The following is a 20336-nucleotide window of genomic DNA, read 5'->3' as shown; positions in this document are numbered from 1 at the left end:
CACTCGGTCAAGCCATTTCGGAGGAGTATGGGACTAACATTGTGACACGAGAATTTCATATATAAGAAGATAAAAGTAGTCTGGCTCTACTAATGAAACCGCAAGACTTTAGTTTGCATATTAAGCACCTACATTAACAAAGTTAGGGTCCCAGGATATTACCTACCCCAGAAGTCTAGACTGGGGGAGTGAATACCGGGTACGCTGTCATCCAAACGAATATAAACCTTGCTTGCCGGTAATAAGTATCAATTTGGTTGTCAATAAGTCAAAATATATTTTGTTTCGCTTTGTTTTAAATTTAATTATTAATTAAATTTATACAGAGCTGACTGCGCCAGAAGGAAATTTTAAAATGAAATGGCAAAGAACCTATATACCTATTAATTGTTGGGTAATCCACGGTAATTTGTTGGTGATGACTGTTGAATCTGATGTTTTTGCTATTAGTATGTATTTCACACATAATTCAACGAGAAATACAGCATTACACGCAGACCTTGAGGGTTAAAAAACTCAAGGTACGTATTGTGTTTAGTATTTGGAATTATTTGAATATTATCAATTATTTGAATAATTGATAATAGGTATTTAAATCAAATTTACATCTCGGATTCTTCGTCATATCTTAAAAAAAATCCGTGTTTAATTATTTTGACGAAATGGGATAGTCATATTTAGATTATCTTTTAATCATTATATAGTTCTTATATCTTAATAACAAAATAAATTACGCAACAAAAAAATTATCGACTGTCTGTCAGGTGTGGGGTTCGAACCCACGCTCCCTCTCGGGAACCAGAGCTTAAATCTGGCGCCTTAGACCACTCGGCCAACCTGACTTGACAGTTGTCGTTGAAATTAACAGTGTAATCTACATTGATTGTTGAACTGCTAAATATGACAATTAATTAATACTATGAGACTGTACAGTCAATTTTAATGAACATAATAATAGTATTATATATACTAACTACATAATAGTTGAATAATAACATATAAAACAAAGATTTACTAGTTTTCTCAAATATAGTAGAAGTAGACAGAAGACATTTATTTTATGTATTTTCATGGTTCAATTTCAATTGTCTTTATAATATCGACTGTTAATTATAATTCGTCAAGATAATCATAACTATATTTATTACTTATGTTGAATTGCAGAAAACAACAAAGTTGCAATACTATAGCGCAGATACAAGCACAGTGCTGCCATCTGTCATAAGTTGTTGTAGTTTCATGTGATCATTAGTTCCTAACGGTGTCAACAGATGGCGTTGGAAACGAAAGTACGAAACCAAATTTACGAATAATTCATGTACGATTACAATAAAATACAGAATATATAATTGTTAAATTTCAATACTACATACAAGTATGAATCTCGCTTAATTTATCTTGAACAGAGACCAACCATTTTTATTGCACTCTTGTAATTTAAAATATTATACGGATTACTGGTTAAGTCGCCCTATTCTCGTTAAGGGCGTATATTTTACATCATTTCACACTACAGAGACACCCTATCCTAAATCTAACCGTTTTCGAGATATTTGAATTTAATTGCTATTTACAAAAAAAATCCGATTTTCGTCTGTTAGCTTAGATATTTTAAAATGTGTAAGTCTTATATTATTACAAGAATGTGATCAATGATTGGTGTCGGCGTAAACGGAATAATGTAACAAAGCATGTTTCTTGTACAAGTTTAATTTAGAATTTTATATAGTTTCATTTATTAAGAACAATAAATATGCACGTAAATTAAACGATTTTATTTTCTAAGACAAATCCAAATTGGGCAAAGGACAAATAACCGTGATACTCTCTCCGGTCGGTGTTGGTACCGAAGTGTGCCACTTCTTTTTAGCTTAATCCTTGGTCTCATGGTGAAAATATAAAATGCTGAATCAGCGTCCGTATGGCAAACAATATTTCATTGTAACGAACAGTGGTCGATTATAGCTGACACTATCTAGAATTGTTGGTGGAAGTGTTTTGTAAAAATGACCGAGAAATTATAACACGCGAATATATTTTTTTAGCGGATAATAATGGAATACTGCATCCGCCTGCGCTAACAGTTTACGCTGGCGGGGCAAAAGTGAAGGATAAGATGAACATGAGGTCAGGTTAGTTAGCCCATTGTGACAAATTCACCACGTATTTATCGTAAGGGATTCCAGGGAAAACCGCATGGAGGTCAACTTGACATGGTACATCGCTAGCAATGTGATCTTGCCTCCACATTACTAACAAAGGAAACAACAACATAATGCATAAATATTTATTAATTAAAATCTCAAAACTAGGATGCTGAACGGTATAAGCATGGGTGATAGGCTGTCGAGGGTGCCGCCGCGGTTGCAGTCATCGTTGAAGCACTGGCAGACGGTCTCGAGGTGGTCCTCGTTGTCCGCTTTATAACAGTCGCGGTGATGACGCACCCAACCGCAGCCCCTGGTTACGCGTACCTCAGAGTCGTGGTTTTTATGTAGAACTGTAATAATGAACGAATTTATTTATTGTAAACATTTAATAGATTTATTTGAAACGAATACGAGCTGAATTTCTTGTCGGTTCATCTCATCTCGAAAGCATTCCGAACTGGCGGTAGATTTGACATATCATAAAAGTCTGTAATGAGTTTGAATTTATAATTAGTTTTTTTTTAAAAAAGTGGAGTCGCTTACATACTGGCTGCTAATGGTGTCTAACGCAGACTATATATTATATGTAAATAAATTTTTTTTAATTCTCACTTTTTACAACTTATTTTACACTTTTTTTATTTTCCTATTTTAATATTGTTATTAATTCTGATTACTAGACATCCGTCCCGTAATCGCACCAGCGCATTTATTGTAGGAATATCTCATTTTTTGAAAATATAATGCAGATACCTGCAAGTAATAAGGTCTGTACCATTGCAAAATCCTAACTTTTTAAGTTTACATATTAAAATAAAATATAATTTTATATAAATAATAATAAAATATAAAAATAGTTTAGAATTAATTTAGAAATAGAAAGAAATTGTTATTTACAATGTTTTTAATGAATAAACAATTTATTCGTCTCAAAACGAGTGTTTTTAACGTGTGCTATATCTTTACTTCTTTTAAAAAAATGTTTACTAATCAAAATTAAGTTGCAATTGAGACTGTTACTATAAATATATAACTATTATAAAGTGCATAGCCTATTGTTTACAAACTGGAGAAGCTATTTCTACCGACATTGACTCTTTGAACTTCTTATCTCGTCTAACATACATTATATTTACAAACGATGTCCAATGAATGCATATTCTTAATAAAGTGAACAGCTTATTATCTACTAGCTGTGCCACGCGGTATTGTCCGCCGTAACTTAGATAGTAACCCTAGAGAATGCACATAACGCCATATCTAAGCTAAGCTTGTGTTATGGGTACTCCATTTTTATCTATTTATTGTTTTTAGAACATTTACAAAATATTTTAAGTCAATAATTTTATTGTTTTGTTAAAAAGATTAATAAAATCGGTTAAGTTATGGCGTGATCAAGGGAAATGGGGATTCATTTTTAAAGAGAGTATTTAGAGAAAGAGATGAATCATCAAATAAAATATCAGTGTTGAGTGTGAAATGTTTTGAATAAATATTTGGATACAATAACTTTTGGGTATTACTGTATAAATATGTACGGCATAGGCGACAAATGAGCTTGCGGCTCACCAGATTGTAAGCGATTACCACCGGCCATAAACACCCAATTTCAAGTGCGCTTTCGTCGACTTTACACAAAACATCGTACTCACTGGTCTGTACAATTTTCCTGCAAAAGAAATCCTTATGCCGTGCTGAGAAGACACCTTGCTCGCAGTCCGTGGACCTCAGGAAGTTTTTGACTGTCTCCTTATCGTATATCGTAGGGTCCAAGCACATGGAATTGTTAGAGCTGGTGCATTAACGAACAGTATTATAGCTGACACTATCTAGAATTGTTGGTGGAAGTGTTTTGTAAAAATGACATAGCAACGGATGCTGGCCGCTGAAACATGCAGTTTAAAATATATCAAGCACGCCATAAATTTGACAGCCTTGATGGTGTAGCGGATTAGCACACCGTCTTACTTTCGATGGTCGCGGGTTCGATTCCTCGCAACGTGCAAACATCTGTATGCTGAAGTCCATCGTAGTCGACGTCCGAGCTCGAAAGGAGAGAGGGGGGGGGGGGGGATACACCAGACCGATACAAACTTGTGAACACAAATGTATGTACCGTACGAGGAATGAAACCATCGGAGGTAGTGTGCAAAATCGCTGTCTGCCGGCGCCGTTAAAAATTTTAAAAGTAAATTTAAAACTATACTTACCAATTCGCAAACAGATCGTAAATATAATTGCGGATCCTATTAATTTCATTATCTTTGTTATTAATTACGTTTTATTATCGTTAAAGGTTATTTATACAATTCTGTGTTGGACTGTGTAAATTACGAGTATAAATGAATAGATATTTATTTAATCACTTTACGAGTTGTAACCACGACTGACGTAGAGACACTGCGATGGTTAAGTTAATTCTATACATCATTGTCTGTTCTACATTTTGTGGTATTATTCTGGAATAAATTAGTTTAATACTAAAATTAAACTTTGTAATAAAGACATTTTTAAGAGAGAATTAAATGAAATTGCTTTAATAAACTGAAACCGTAGATATAATTGAATGAAATTGAACAACTTTTCCGAAAATCACAATAATTAGGGCAATTAAGTGAAATTTCAATTTCAATATTTGAGACTTTAGTATAAATGATCATGTTATTCTAATAGGTGGTGTTCTGGTACTCCTTGAGAACAGTTATTATTTTATTATTTCTCTGAGTGTCGCCATTTTTTAAATATTACACCCATTCTATTAATCATCATCATCATCATCTTAGCCCGGAAGACGTCCATTGCTGGACATAGGCCTCCCCCAAAGATCTCCACGACGATCGGTCACCCTGGTTCTTCTGCGGATCTGCACATTTCTGATTCGATCACGCAGAGAAACTCCGAGCGTAGCCCTCTCCATTGCCCTCTGAGTGACTCAGAGTTTGTTCATGAGGCCCATAGTTAGCGACCATTCTGTGCCGTAAGTCATCACTGGCAACACACATTGGTCGTAAACCCTCGTCTTGAGACACTGCAGAGATTTGGACGAAAAGATATATCGGAGCTTCCCAAACGCTGCCCATCCGAGTTGGATTCGACGATTGACCTCTAATTTATCAAAACTGATTATATACAAAACTTTAATATAATATAGGAATAAGAAAATAAAACAAATGGTTAGTCCATTCCGTTTAGAACAAAATATTTTATACTAGCTGTACCCGCGACTTCGTCCGCGTAAAATAGTGACCTTAACCAAATAATAAAATATATGTATTAATAATATAACCCAATAAAAAAGTTTCATCGTTCTAGCTCCAAAAATGAAATTTTCACTTATGGCTGAGTCCTGTGAAGGTACTAATATTTTCTCAACAGCCTAAAAAATAAGTTTCAAGCTTCTAGCTTTAAAAATGTCAATACTTGCATACCATATTTCACCTTTTGACCCTTACAACCCATTTTCGTTAATTATATTTAATCAATACGCAAAAAATAAGATTCAAGCTTCAACCTTTAAAAATGACGATACTTCTATATAACCTCCTCTTTCAATCTCTTATAACCCTTTTTCGGATTAAAAAGTAACCTATGTCCTTTCTCAGGATCTAGATTTTAAACTTAATTTAAATCAGTACAGTAATTTTGGCATTTAAGTGAGAGTCGTAATATTAGTAAGGTATTTATTAAACTGACCAACTGACAAAAAAGCGAATGAAAAAAGTTTCATGGCTCTAGCTTCAAATATGACGAATTTCCATAAAAACTATTATCTGCTATTTTACTTTACCCCTTGAATGGTGACATTTTTACAAATTTAAATGTCATATTTATTTATATTTAATGTATAGTGTAAAAATTTCTTTAACTTCTTTTGTAAATTGGTGGTCCAGTTGGCCAATAACATAATAAAAATTTGTTAAATCAAAATAATAGATGTGATATTCTGAATTGCAAACATCCCTCTACTTGCGCAAACTATACTTTGACTCTACTGGCAGAAGGGAGAAACATTCCGACCCTGAATAGCTGGATGGAACGTAGATGTTGTTTCTTCCAAGGAAATGTTGTTCATATGTATAGACAACTTCATTCTTAATATTATATATTGTTTTAATCTTCAAAAATATTAATAATATGTGATTACGATCTTGTCCAAGAGCAGGGTCATCAGTTATAGCCCGTACCAGGATTATATTTATGTATTTATAAAATAATATTGCGGAGCAAACGATTATACATTTAAATTTATAAGGAGACAACGGATTGACAATAATCAGTTGCTCGCGCAACTTCGCATGCGCGCTGCTTATACAAATGACATTTATGTTTATTTATGTCGCATATCTAGTACAATATTGGTGTAATTCAGAAATTTATTTTTTTTAAAGTTAGACTTAATACCACAGTTATAAAGTAGACTTTCCAAAATTTCTAATTTTTTAGTTAAGCCAGTATTATACTATGTGTGTATTAAACCGCATAAAGATAACCTTGTATTTCCATTTTCAACCCCTTACAACCCTTTTTTCGCATTAAAAAGTAGCCTATGTCCTTCCTCGGCGTATAGGCTATCTGCGTACCAAATTTCATTTAAATCGGTTAGTAGTTTTGGCGTGAAAGCGAGACAGACAGACAGACAGACAGACAGACAGAAGAGTTACTTTCGCATTTATAATATTTTATATTTTGGCTATTCGTTCCTTAACAAATAAATATTACATAATATCTATTTAAACTAACATGTTTAAACTTTTTCCCGCCAACTATGCAATAAATACAAAATGGCGGCAGACACAATTAGAGTTGTCATTTTATTTACTTGTAACGTTGCTGCCGCATTGCACATGTCTCCGAAACATTGACAAACTGTTTCTAGATGGTCTTTATTGTCGTTGGTGTAACATTCTCTTTTATGCTTTACCCATCCACAGCTGCGGTACACCCTGACTTCGGGAGTTTTATCTGGATGAAGAACTGAAAAAGAAACTTGATTGAACTACCTATCCTGTACTATATAAGTAAGAGAAAGTTATATATTTATTTATCCTACGATAGTGGCAAATAATCATACGGACCATCTCATGGGAAACGGTTACCATAGCCTATGGAAGCTTGAAACACCAAAGGTGACGCCTACGCTTAAGAAACCTTAAATACCCTTCCTGAAAATCCCCATGACGTAGACCATTGCAGCAAAGTCATGTGATCTCATCCTCATTTTATCTTGCACTGGAGATTAGCCTGCCTAATCTGGCATCATTAGATTGGCTTTCATGACAATTGGATATATTTTTTTTAATTGTTAAAGACTAACAAAACTTCACTTTAGAAATTATCATAATTAAGATAACTCTAATAAGAGAAAATTTAATTATTATAAAATTATAACTATGGCAAATATAATTCCCTACTTGATCTGTCCGATATTCGATATTTTATTGAGTACAATATTAGTTGCCTATTCTTTTCTGTTTAATGTAGCGGCAAAATAATAAAAGAATATTCAATAATTTTAAAATAAATTAAACTTGAATGAATAATTCTATTAAAAAAAAACAGATCCAATCAGAATCAGAGTGTGCACGCACCGGTAATTTTGGCGTTACTACTTTTTTCTGGCATTATGCTGCATTATTGAGCTATTGTACTGTCGACGTACTATCATGACATCCTCTGACTACAATCACTCCCATGTATTGTGTACACCGGTGTATAGTAGTTCGTGCTGGTATTAACGAGTTACCAACACATCCTATGTGGTTGTAGCCCTCTCATGCATAAATGAAATATATCCTTTGGAAAGTATACCTTCTATCATTAGGATAAATACCAATCACTATAAGAATAATAATATCAACAAAAATATCCCAATCATCACATCACACCAATAAGAATATCCTTCAATTCTTGTCTGTAACGGGTTTAGGTAGCGAACTTTGAATAAGGGCGGGCACAATAGATATATACAGGTCGCAGTGTTACAGGTCTTAGCAAATGACAATAGCCCAAACCCCCCCAATAAAAAAAATACCTACACATTACAAATGATCTTATTTATAAAATAAAAAATTGGATAAATCTATCCAACATAAAAAAAAACTTCATATGTCTAATTTTTATTATGTATATTTTTCACTGAACTTTCAGTGATGGAAACACTAAAATTAATCGAGAGATAGCGAACGTTTGGCCTCTGCCTTAAGATTTAAATTATACTGACCTGGAATACTTTCAGCATATTATATATTTTTTCAGAAACTTGTCATGGATTAACCACATTACATCACTCAGCTATGGTATTTCCAGACCGATACGATATTGAATCTCTCAAGAAAAGATCATGTTCCTACATAAAAGGCGAGCACCGCACTTACTATTCCCCTGGTGTTATGCATACTCATGGGCGACGGTAATCACTTGCCATCAGGTGAGCCGCAATTTCGTTTGCATTCATGCTGTAAAAATGGTATAAAAACTTACGAGTTTGTGTCATTTTTCTACAGAAAAATTGTTTGCTGATGAAGTGTGGGAGTGACTTCGCGCAGTCCACTATCGGTATGACCTCTTTCATCTTATGCAGATGTATGTCTAAACACGCGGAGTTGTTTGCGCTGTTGCAATCGAAACATTTGATTGCTTCACCTAGAACACAATATATCCATCTAAAAAAGGAAGAGATAGACTATCTTAAAACTGAAATAGAATATACAGATTTAACATTTTGTTACTTAAAATGTTAAGTCAGTATATGGAATGGCAAACAAGCCGCAAGCAAAGTATCCACACAAGAAATTACAAACATCGCCTATAGTAATGAAGGATGGAGATCACGTTACCATGTGATGACTATTGTTTAGTTGTCATTCCTCAGGACTAAAATGCCTTCTCACCGTGAAATTTCACTGTTATAATCACAACTTATAAAGGAAACTGCTTGGCGGCGAAAATGGGTATTACAAAGGTACTCAATCAGACGATTTTATATAGATTCTACCCACTAAAAGAACAATTAAGGTAGTAACTTATTTTAGTATTAAAAAATACATTAATTTATATTAAAACTTACTATTTGAAATGAGTATTGATATTAAAATATATGAAATTATTTTATTTGTAACCGCCATCGAGTTATATTGAAATATTGATAAAAATAAATTCAACGCCCGACAAATTGTCTGGCAATATTTCTTATTTGAAACTTTGCTAACGAATTAATTACAGGAGTTAGATAGTAGAGTTCATGCTGAATTAATATAATAATTTATGAGTTAAACTAAAACTCAAGTACTTAATTAAATTTCAACCTAAGCTTAGGGATTCGTTTCACTTCATCTAAAGTCAGTTATAAACTGTCTGTTTGTCGATGTTGCTTGGTTATTTAACAAGTTCATCCGTTCCCGTTGCGACACAGCATGTGGCATCTGGTTAGATTCGGTTTTAATCTCTAGAAAAAGGTAAGTATATGATATCTTAAATTATTAATATTTAAATTGACAGTATATAAGCTATTTACTACACTACATAGAATAATCACATTCCACTGTTGGGCATAGCTTTTCTCCCATAAAAGAAGTAGGTGTAGAATGAAAGATTTTTTAATCAGTTGTTGTTACAATTAAGGAACAAAACAAATATACAATACAAGATAATTTATAACAACAAAAGGAAAATACAAACACCAAAATTTATTCACTGATCATTACGGCATATCTTATAACTACGAATATATATATATTTTTTTTTCAGTTTTACCTAACATTAAACTTTTATTTCTACCTTGTTTTTGACCAAACGACTTTGTACAAAGTGTATATTCATATAAAGTTGTATTCGTAGACCTCGGTTTCGATGGTTTCAGCCTGCTTTGTAAATATGTTTTGGTTGAAGGATATAAAATTACAGCGTCTGTTATTACAGTCTGGAACCATTACAATTCAGTCCTTGACGTACGTACGTGGATACATGACGACGTGAACTTCGTGTAAATAGGCGGTTATCATTTACCACCATGTCAGCCGTCTGCCATTTTGCCATTCGAATTTTAAAAATATTTTTTTTCTTTCTTTTTTATGTGATATGCATTGTTTCTGAGCGTCTGGTTGCCAGTCCAATTTTAATTTTTTTTTCTTTCATTTGCATTGATTTTACTTTATTGCTGATAATGAAAGGTAACATATACCTGCTTACAACTTTAAGCAAATAAATATCGTTTAATTTCTTTTACTTATGTATACCTGCTCCGTTATAATACGTAATAAATGTCAAGGAGGTATAAGTAGTTTGTAGTGCTAAATTCCTGAATGAACCGATATCGATATTAAATCTAGGTAAATCATTATTGACTTCTCTTTTCAAAGTAATATGACTACTAATATAGTTAAAAATAAAGATTACTCCTGACAACTCACACAGCGCCATCTAGTCCTAAGCTAAGTGGAGCTCCTGTTATGGGTACTATACTGATAAAATTATTGAATTTAATAAATAAGTTTTTTGGTAAACATACATAATGTACATAAAAACACTCAGAGTAATACAATTGTTTTGTTATTTTATCAAAGTTTGCTCATTTATAATGAATATTATCTTTCTTCCTTTCCTTGGTAACAGTGGATATTATTTATAATAACATTAAATAATAATAACTTACAGAAAGGTAGAATATATCCATAAACCTATAGCAAATACAAAGACTGTGCTTACACTATCTTGATGAGGTTATTTGAGACAAATATTTGACAAGTAAACGCCTGTGTTGTTATTGGTGAAATGTTTGCATTACAAATAACATATCTACCGCAAGGGTAAGCCCAAGAAGGCTTACTTTTATCTCATTTTATACTATTGGCCTTTGTCATTATAAACTTTACAGGAAGTGAGTGCGTTATTTTTTAGATTAATTGTTGGGAGCGTGCATGACCTTGTGGCTCTTTTTATATTATTATCTTATTTAGTGTGTTGTGTTTCTTATACAATATACAACAATACAACACATTGTATTGTTGTATATTGTTTTATACTTCGACCGCGATTTGACACGGTAAAAGTATATTTTTTTCTATGTGCTGCCCTGGAGGGGTCGACGTCACGCCTATATATACATATTTATTCTATTACTAGCTGACCCCGTAAACTTCGTTTTGCTATATAAATTAAAATCCCTATTAAAAAATAGGGGTTGGTAAAATTTAGGATTGAGTGGATTTTTAATGCCACGTTATAAAAAAATAAAATTTGTCCAAAAAATAACAAAAACTGTTAGGGATGGACAACTCTTATCACTTGGGGGTATGAAAAATAGATAGTAGCTAATAATATTATTAGTATGACTCTCAGACCTACTGAATATGTATATAAAATTTTGTCATGCTGTTTCGGATTAGTATGGTAATGCTAACATTGTGACTCAAGAATTTTATATATATGTATATTAATTATTAGATATATGTATAGACATATATTTTGTGAATTTACACATTCTTACCCCGTAGGGGGGGACTGTTAGTAATGCTAACAATGTACCGACCACTTAATGCGGGGGTAAAGATCATTGTTAATATACACATTCAATAGAGAAGAACGGACAAGAAACGTAACTAAATTTCTTTTTAAGAGCCAGTTTATTTTCATTGTATACTTATATGTCTAACATTAAATTAACACTTGCATGAACAATTATTGCCATGCCCGTTTCTCATTTAAGTAATCGCGTAGTGAGTAGTAGGCCTTTTTTAACGGATGATAATGGAATGGTGCACCCGCCTGCGCTAACGGTATAGGCTGTCGGGTCATCAGTGGAGAATGATAAGATGAACATGAGGTCAGGTGAGTTAGACATGACAAATTCACCAGGAATTTATCACGATGGTTTCCAGGGGGCACCGCGTGGAGGTCAATCTGACATGGTACATTGCTGCTAATGGGGTCACGAGTCCACATTACTAATCCCCTTCTCCCCGAGAAATAGGTTTTTGTTAATAAATATGATATAATATATCAGATCATCAATCTGTATATTTTATTTTCAGAACTATAGAGATAGCTAGCATAGAACAATACCTCTCGTGCGAATACGTGGCGGGTCGCTAGTATGTCAATGTTTGTATATCAAAGGTGATGAACCTTGATGAGTAGATTTCGGCAGGATATCTACTCACAGCGGGATCGGTGCAGGAAACGTGCATGTTTGTCAGTATGTGCGGCAGATTGGCCGGAAGTGCCGAGTTGATTACAGCCCGACAATTCTACCAATTGTCGCTGTAATCGTACTGTACACACGAACGACATACACGGCCGCGACAATACAGATAATGTTTTATTAATTTGCCTTTCACAGATTATATTATTTTTTTAATTTATATTTTAGCCGCAAGGTAGTGGTGATATCAGGTTAAGGACATTTATCATTTTGTAATTATTAAAGTTTATATTTCTTTTTATTATTTTACGTGGTATGTCACAGTAGAATCATTATTCCTTTAAATTGGTCTATCCAAACATTTACAATTTTCCTTACAGTATTTAGTTTGTAAACAATGCAATATGATATAAAGAGTTTTATTCGAACTTTTCTAAAGCTGTTGGCCGCAGCTGGCCTTTAGCGAACGATAGCAGTAGTGCAGATGGCATTTATAGAGCGGCTGAAGGCTAACTCGTGTCTGACGTATACGACTTTAGTCTGAAGGTAGAGCTAGGGGTTCGAATCTCGGCTTAAGCCGTCATAATTTATATCCCCGTTGAAATTGGACGGGGGATCTATCGGAGGAGACGACTGGGGTTCGATCGGAAGGGATATAAATTATTATTAGCTATTGAATATACCTGTTCTTTTTAGCTATTGAATCTACTTGTTCTTTTGTGGGGGACGGAGACGGGTGCAACATTCCAATATAATTCGTTAAAAAAAATGCCTTTTCTAAAAATCTTATTGCCTTCATTTGAAATAGAAAACATAAAACTTAAATTAATAATAAATATAAATTAAAAATTAATATTAATACCAATAACAATTTACTTAATAAGTAAGTATGTGTGTTTAATTTATTCTATCACAAAACCAACTCTAGATTGTTATATTCTTTGGAACACGAGGTCAAAACACAGTGGATAGCTGAATAAACGCGATAAAAGACTAAATGCGATCTATTGTAGAAGAATTATAGGTATCCAAGCAATACAACAAGGTCAGTCTCTGATATATCCTACTAGGTACTAGATTAAATTATTTTATTTCACTAACAGTCCATTTATTTCCAGTTAACTTTTATTTGAAAAGGGTTTTTCAGCCATATTTTTAAAATTTTCCTCTCTTTCCCTTCAAATTAAATTAAAATTTGTTTATGAATATTATTATTCACGTATTTGCTTGACTTATTCTTATATATTGCGCCAAAACTGGTCACATGATGATTTAAATTAAAATGTTCTTGGACTATAAACTGAATCATCTATTACCAACCTTTAAGAAATCTTAATATGTAATGGGGATTTTTAAGAAGGGTTTCTTAAAAAACTCCATAAAAATATTTATTCACTTTACAACTAATTTATAACTATATTTTGGACTGCGTGTACATGTGTCCTAACAGCATTAGGTCGTGTGCGTGTACGCAGGATATATTCAATGGAAATCACCGTCAGCTGAGGCGAGGGCGGTGGAACTCGACCACGCAACCTGGCAACCGACTTACACAACTCTCATTCACTCACTGTACACACAGACTCTATATAATTTATACAAATTAAACGTATATAATTTATAAACTGTATATCTTAATCTTAATCTACACTTATAATATTATAAAGCTAAAGAGTTTGTTTGTTTGAACGTTTGAGTTCGAATTGAAAATTCTTTTTGTGTTGGATAGTTCACTTGTCGAGAAAGGCTTTAAGATAAATACGCTTCAAACCAATAGAAGCGGAGCATTATTGAAAAATGTTGTCAAAAAATGAGAAACGGGGAAAATTATTCATATTTAAGGGCTTCCGTTGCTAAAACAGTTCTAGTAACCCAAAAAAATTGTATGAAAGAATTATTCCTCTTTAAACGGTCTAAGACAATCAAAAGATATCAGAATAACACATAGGCTATACTTTTTATTGAAATTTAACGCGGGTGAAACCGAGGGCACAGCTAGTAATTTATAAAAATATTAAATATAATTTTATATTTATTTATATAACTTTATATATATTAAATCAGCTGACGACCCATTTGATGGTAAGTGGTAACCGTCGATAGCACTTAAACATACACGGACTCTCCGATCGCCGTTCAATCCAAATAGGGTTCGAAATTACGTAGGCCGTTGTAATTGCAGACCTAATTTAATACCTTCTTCTACGGTACCTTCAGAGTAAAGTCGTTTCTGTCAGGCGGGAGTTGGCCTTCAGCCTCTCCATAAGTCCTTCCCCAGGTTTAGAGTGTCTCCTGCACTCGCCCCCTATCGTCCGGTGAAGCTGAAAGTCCAGCTGCGGCCAACAGTATTAGAGTAGTCCGAAAAAGAAGAACGTCACGTTATCATGTTTCGTCCGTGATACAGATCATGCTTTGCCATTCCGGGAACTAAGATGCTGTATATTTTCAGTAGACAGCCTCAGTAGTCTAGCGGTTTAGCACACCATTTTACGTCTGATGGGCGTGGGTTCGTTTCCTCGCACATGTACATGTTTCTAACATTTGTATTCGTGAGTATGATTGTTTGTATTAGTCTGGGTGTATCTAAGTATATATAGCAGTTGTCTAGTACCCACACAAGCTCTGCTTATCTTGGAATATGACGGCGCTGCGTGAATTGTCCAAGGATATTTAAATGACATTATTAAATCTTGTAATTTTGCTGTCTTATCTTACTCTACAAGCGGAACAAAGCAAACTGCTTGGCAGCTGAAATATTTTTTTTTAATTTAAAACAATACAAATTGTGTAGGATATCATAATTGTAACATTACAGTAAATTTTCATCAACAACATAATAGCAACTTAAATATTAAATCTCGGTATGTCAGCTAGCATAGTGCAGTAGGTCCTCATAAGTCTTTATTTGTAATGGATGATAATGGAAAGTCTGCGCTAACGGTTTACGCTGGCGGGGCATCAGTGGAGGATGATAAGATGAACACGAGGTCAGATCAGTTACCCAATGTTTTCCAGTGTATTCATGATACATTCGTAGTGAATTCGGACGTGAATTTGAATGTGGACTAATAACCTCATTTCTGGAAACTATCGCAGTAAATTGCCATTTTGCGAGATGGCCTAAGTAACCTGACCTCAAGTTTCATCTTATCATCCTCCGCTGATGTCTTGTCAGAGTAAACCGTTAGCGCAGACGGGTGCATCATTCCATTATCAACCATTAAATATAAATGAATCAGAAATAGCTACCTTTTTCGGATTAATTTGGTTTATCACTGTTTCATTCAGCGGATTCATTCAGAAATATAAATTGACACTCCGACAACTGAAAACCTTTGTAGCATTGTAAGACTGAAATAACCGAATCGCCAATTGCCCATAACCGATACTCACGTGCTGTATCACAGACAATTTATCATAGAATTACGACAATTGAATAAACGGCGGTGCTGGCTTAGAATTAGATCACAAGAATATGTACCTAACGACTATCCCTCAATCCCACACCCATTCAGTGCTGTGTTGAGTGTGGCAGGGCGCGGTGCTCGGCGGTTAAATCCAGCGATTACCTGTCAAAATATTCAAAATGGCGCTTGCGTTTATTTGGTTTTTGGCGGTAATATGCAGTGTACTACATGAAGGTTTGTGATTATTGTACAAAATGATGGGCTTGTTTTCATTGACATGCTGGTTCTGGAGAGTCGAATAGGTATTATAATCGAAGGGTTTATTCGTGATCAGTTTTTTTATGTAATACTAGCTATGACGGCGTTTCACTTGCGCGAAATTTGTAGTCTGTTATTCTGATGTATAAACTATATTATTGTAAAGTTTCATTAAAATTCACTCAGTAGTTTTTACGTGAAAGTGTAAAAAACACACTTCCACTGACAAACTTCGTTTATAATATTATCCAGAAGTTTTCGAAATAAATAAAAAAAAAATAGATAGCACACCTCAGGTATAGATGCTTAATATCGCCTATGTACATAAATAGCATTATATAGGATAGCATGATAAAAGTCATCACAAAATTCTTTTTGACGCCCGTGGTACCTTTTCTGTTCCCGTTTCTGTTGAGTATGGTGATGATATCTTAGTCATATTAGGCATGAGGCTCCGTATTCAGTAATTTCATACCCTTCACACAGAAACATATAGGCGGCAAAATAGGTGTGGGAAATCAAAGATTTTATTATACAACGACAACTAATACCTTTATAATAGGGGCGGAAAAGGCATTGTTTGTAATGTGAACTGATAATCTTATTGGTAGCAATGTACCATGTCAGTTTTACCTCCACGCGGATCCCCCTATAAAGCATCGTGATAAATTCTTGGTGAATTTGTTATGATGTGCCAACTTACTTGACCTCATGCTTATCTTATCATCCTCCACAGGTGCTCCGCCAGCGTAAACCGTTAGCGCAGGCGAGTGCATCATTCCATTATCATCCATAAAAAAACCTTTATTATAGACATCCCGCATCATTCCATGATCTTATCATCCATAAAAAAGGCGAGTGCATCATTTTATTATAGACATCCTGACAAGACATCAGCGGAGGATGATAAGATGAAACTGTAGTTACTTTCGATCTCGAAAATGGCAATTTACTACGCCTACAAATATTTAAACCGTTAGCGCAGGCGAGTGCATCATTCCATTATCACCCATAAAAAAAACCTTTATTATAGACATCCTCCCGCGTATCTGTAGTTACTTTCGCGGTATTCGAAAATATTTACACAGTGCTATTTATATATGGCTTCAAAGAGTTACTATTAACGTTGATGTGTCTATTTTTATTATGTCAACAAATAGGTATAATTTACAGAGTAATCTGTGATAATGTCAGCTACATTATCACATTTAGCACAGATTACTCTGTAGGTCAAAGAATGTTTAAAATCCATTACCAAAATTTAAACAAATCACTCTTTTTAAATATGTATTTGTTAAGATTATATATATGTTGGTTCTATAATATTATGCGGTTCAAATATTGTTTTTATAATCTATTATACTTTTGACGCAGCTTAGTAGAATATATGTAATCTGTCCTGATTAAAATAAAATAGAAATAATATGAAGACAAGAGATGTTTATTATTTTGTTAAATACAAAATACCAAAAAGCGGATAATTATAGAAATAGAAAAAATTGAGCAGTGATTTTCATACAAATTTGCCAGCTATCAAGCTGCTGTTGAAAATTCCTACGCGGCTGCTGAATACAATAAAAAACTCTTTATTCAAATAAAGTTAAATGTAACCACCTTTTAATAGCCATATTTTAGTTCATTTTGCTTAGCTAGCTTTCAGCTTTCCAAATAAATGGGAAAATCATTTATTTGGAAAGCTATATAGCTGAGCAAAATAATAGTTTTATTTTATAGATTTACAAGAAAATCACTTGCTCTGCCAAAAAAATGTTATAACTTTACAATTTAATATGAGTGTACAAACACTGTAAAATTGTACGAAACCTCGAATAAATAAGAGTCAAAATATTAAACATTAAGTTGGTGAAGTAAATAAAGTAATAATTTCCAATAAAATTGATGGCTGTGATACCACAGTCATATTATGGAATACTGAAACATGACATCTTAGATCACCTTTTCATTTTCATTTTACGAAAGACAAAAGGCCGTCCTAAACGGCTATGTTAAGTTTGATTGGTTTTTTGTCCACTTAAGGTTTGTTTTAATTCACACATTTAATAACCTTTTGAAATGTATACTTATTTAATTGAGGTCCTATATATGTCATAGTATTTGGCTATATGGTATTGTACCTTCGGCTTTCCATGTGTGGATAAAATGTACTACTATATAGATTCCTGTATGTACAACTTCAATTTCTCTTAAACGATTTTTGTTTCTTCAGGATTAGCAATCACCTGCTATCAGTGCAATAGCCACAATGACTCCAGATGCCTCTTGGACAAACTCCCCGACTCGCTACGGTTACCGTGTGGACCCAAGGACACCATGTGCAGGAAGATATCCCAGGTGGTGGAATTCGAGATGAACGGTATGCCACCAGACAGCAGAGTGATCAGAGGATGTGGATGGGACGAAAGCAGCTACAAGGTAAGTCTAAAAAATTGCTTTAACTAATGATATAAAGACAAAACTAATGCTTTTATTTGTCCTCTTTAATGATAGAGCTCCCCGCAATTTGTCTTCATCAAGTATGGTTTTTGGCTGCACAGGAACATTCCAGAATGGACTGCATCGTAGTCAGTTGGATACAGGCAGTCCATTGCGGTGGTGATTGGGAATGTTTTCTCTCAACTCAAAGTTATTATAATATGCAGTAGCTTACTTTTGTGATGCTACATATAAGAGATTTAGTAAAACAGTTAAGTAATATCTAACTAGAATACAATCGATAATTATTTATTACATTTCGTTACGTATTAAATCTTTTTCACAGGGTCGTTGCTACCAGAGATCAGGATTTGGAGGCAGACAAGAAGTATGTTCATGTCTGGAAGATGGGTGTAACTCAGCGTCGGTCCCTGTTGCCGCTACTGTCTTAATGCTCATCACATTTGCACTACTCAGGTTCTAAATGTAAATCCTCATCATAAGATGTTGAAATGGTTCGCTCACCAACTCCTGGTAGCGCTGCCATAGTGTTACAAAAATCACCTGATCAAATTCTAGTAGCATTTTTAACACCCATAAAACCGATTACCTCTGATACAAGTATAACACCTTCGTCCTCAGATGTGGCATGCCTGAAGTGTATTATAGACTATAAATAATGTTCTTTGACATCCACAGCAATGTTTATGATTATAATCAGTTATCGGTTTTCTCCCGGTAGAGCTTTCGCATACTGTCTCCATTCAATAATTTAAGAAAAAGGAGGAAACAATGGTACTTTGGGTTGTAAATCATTGAGCAATTGCAAATTTTAGTCCAAATAAAGATTCTCGCGAATAGAATTATAGTTAGTTGTACGTATAACTTGTTTGGATGATATAATGTGTTCGTTAATTTTATGTGACGTGTAGCGCATTAGTGACAATACGTAAAGTAGTTAGTGTCGTGTGTAAATAGATATAATCACCCGGTTATTAGTATTAGGCTGTTGAAATCTGTACCTGCTAACATATCAGTCATCACTGTGCTCAGATGACCCAAATAGTCAGCTGAAACAAGTATTTTTTGTGAAATAACATCATTTTTTTGTTTTAATATAGAAAATTATTATCGTGCCAAAGATAAAAAAGATATTATAACTTTTGTTGTCTATATGACATGTATATGTATATTTTGTGTCACTGTAATGCCAAGATTTTATGCTTCTTGTTATGTTTGCAATTTGTGAATGTATTTATTAAAAAGTTTTCCAATAATTTGACTTTCATTTATTTTGACGATATTTTTTTTTTTGTTCGTATACCTATTGGATTAAAATAATACAATTAACTTCAAACAAATTCAATACAATACCCATTATTTGTCACATTTTATGCTTATTATTATTAAGTCAACAATTGCTGATATCCAAAGCGATATGCAGTTTCTAATACTCATTCTCGGAGACCATTATTACGAATATATAGGAGTTATGACAAATGCTAATAAAATCTTCATGCATGTAGGCATTTGCTGTAAAACTTTAGTAGTACATTTAAATCATTTTATACTAGCTCTAATAACCTTCTCTCAATTTCAATTATATGTTACCTCGCTACATATTCCTACGTATACACGCCTACACAATGACGTTCCTAACGAACGTTGGTAATATTATTCTAAAAACTATACCTATTAGCCTTTATCCATAATTCCGTCCATGATTTAATAAAAAAAAATCATAATATTTTTAGATAACTTCATATGACGAAATTAAATAAAAAAAATATATACATTTTATAAATCGATGTAGGTATATGATTGAAAAATGAAATATGAAGTAAGAATGTGTTTGTTGTGAATGTAATAAGTATAGGTTTGAGAGTCAAGAATGACCTAGCATGAGTTAGGTGTTTTTCCACCTGAAGCCCCAAGTTGGACACTGGGAGT

General features: G+C 33.7%; 3 protein-coding genes and 1 non-coding gene across 4 annotated transcripts; 1 reads left to right on the top strand and 3 right to left on the bottom strand.

The window, feature by feature from the left end:
- Window positions 1-758: 758 nt before the first annotated feature.
- On the bottom strand, window positions 759-842 carry Trnal-uaa (transfer RNA leucine (anticodon UAA)). The gene has a single exon. It is a non-coding gene; the product is annotated as a tRNA-Leu (tRNA).
- A 1439-nt stretch (window positions 843-2281) lies between these two features.
- LOC131848927 (uncharacterized) lies at window positions 2282-4547 on the bottom strand. Its single transcript, XM_059198886.1, has 4 exons — window positions 4361-4547; window positions 4015-4035; window positions 3803-3952; window positions 2282-2500 (listed from the first exon to the last, which is right to left on the bottom strand). The coding sequence occupies exons 1-4, from the start codon at window positions 4407-4409 to the stop codon at window positions 2295-2297; spliced, it is 426 nt and encodes a 141-aa protein (XP_059054869.1). The 5' UTR covers window positions 4410-4547; the 3' UTR covers window positions 2282-2294.
- Window positions 4548-6894: 2347 nt separating this feature from the next.
- Window positions 6895-13033, bottom strand: LOC131848931 (uncharacterized). Its single transcript, XM_059198891.1, has 5 exons — window positions 12972-13033; window positions 12308-12477; window positions 10801-10858; window positions 8631-8812; window positions 6895-7124 (listed from the first exon to the last, which is right to left on the bottom strand). The coding sequence occupies exons 1-5, from the start codon at window positions 13031-13033 to the stop codon at window positions 6895-6897; spliced, it is 702 nt and encodes a 233-aa protein (XP_059054874.1).
- Window positions 13034-15810: 2777 nt separating this feature from the next.
- On the top strand, window positions 15811-19620 carry LOC131848926 (uncharacterized). Its single transcript, XM_059198885.1, has 3 exons — window positions 15811-15929; window positions 18181-18386; window positions 18733-19620. The coding sequence occupies exons 1-3, from the start codon at window positions 15875-15877 to the stop codon at window positions 18868-18870; spliced, it is 399 nt and encodes a 132-aa protein (XP_059054868.1). The 5' UTR covers window positions 15811-15874; the 3' UTR covers window positions 18871-19620.
- The last annotated feature ends 716 nt before the right edge of the window (window positions 19621-20336 follow it).

The sequence above is a fragment of the Achroia grisella genome, unplaced genomic scaffold, assembly GCF_030625045.1.
Source record: "Achroia grisella isolate CSIRO2021 unplaced genomic scaffold, CSIRO_AGI_Agris_v1 utg6026, whole genome shotgun sequence".
In the NCBI taxonomy this organism is placed as follows: Eukaryota; Metazoa; Arthropoda; class Insecta; order Lepidoptera; family Pyralidae; genus Achroia; species Achroia grisella.
The sequence above is the reverse complement of the archived record's forward strand: the minus strand, read 5'-3'. Positions and strand labels throughout refer to the sequence as shown.

Coding starts and splice junctions, on each gene's coding strand:
- LOC131848927 (XM_059198886.1), bottom strand. CDS start 4,409: ATGAAATTAATAGGATCCGCAATTATATTTACGATCTGTTTGCGAATT. Junction 4,036..4,360: donor TACGATCTGTTTGCGAATTG/GTAAGTATAGTT, acceptor TGCATGTTTCAG/CGGCCAGCATCCGTTGCTAT. Junction 2,501..3,802: donor CAGGAAAATTGTACAGACCA/GTGAGTACGATG, acceptor TCATTATTACAG/TTCTACATAAAAACCACGAC.
- LOC131848931 (XM_059198891.1), bottom strand. CDS start 13,033: ATGTTGCACCCGTCTCCGTCCCCCACAAAAGAACAAGTAGATTCAATA. Junction 12,478..12,971: donor TCAATAGCTAAAAAGAACAG/GTATATTCAATA, acceptor AATCTGTGAAAG/GCAAATTAATAAAACATTAT. Junction 8,813..10,800: donor TGGATATATTCTACCTTTCT/GTAAGTTATTAT, acceptor TTCCTTTTTTAG/ATGGATATATTGTGTTCTAG.
- LOC131848926 (XM_059198885.1), top strand. CDS start 15,875: ATGGCGCTTGCGTTTATTTGGTTTTTGGCGGTAATATGCAGTGTACTA. Junction 15,930..18,180: donor ATGCAGTGTACTACATGAAG/GTTTGTGATTAT, acceptor TTGTTTCTTCAG/GATTAGCAATCACCTGCTAT. Junction 18,387..18,732: donor GGGACGAAAGCAGCTACAAG/GTAAGTCTAAAA, acceptor TCTTTTTCACAG/GGTCGTTGCTACCAGAGATC.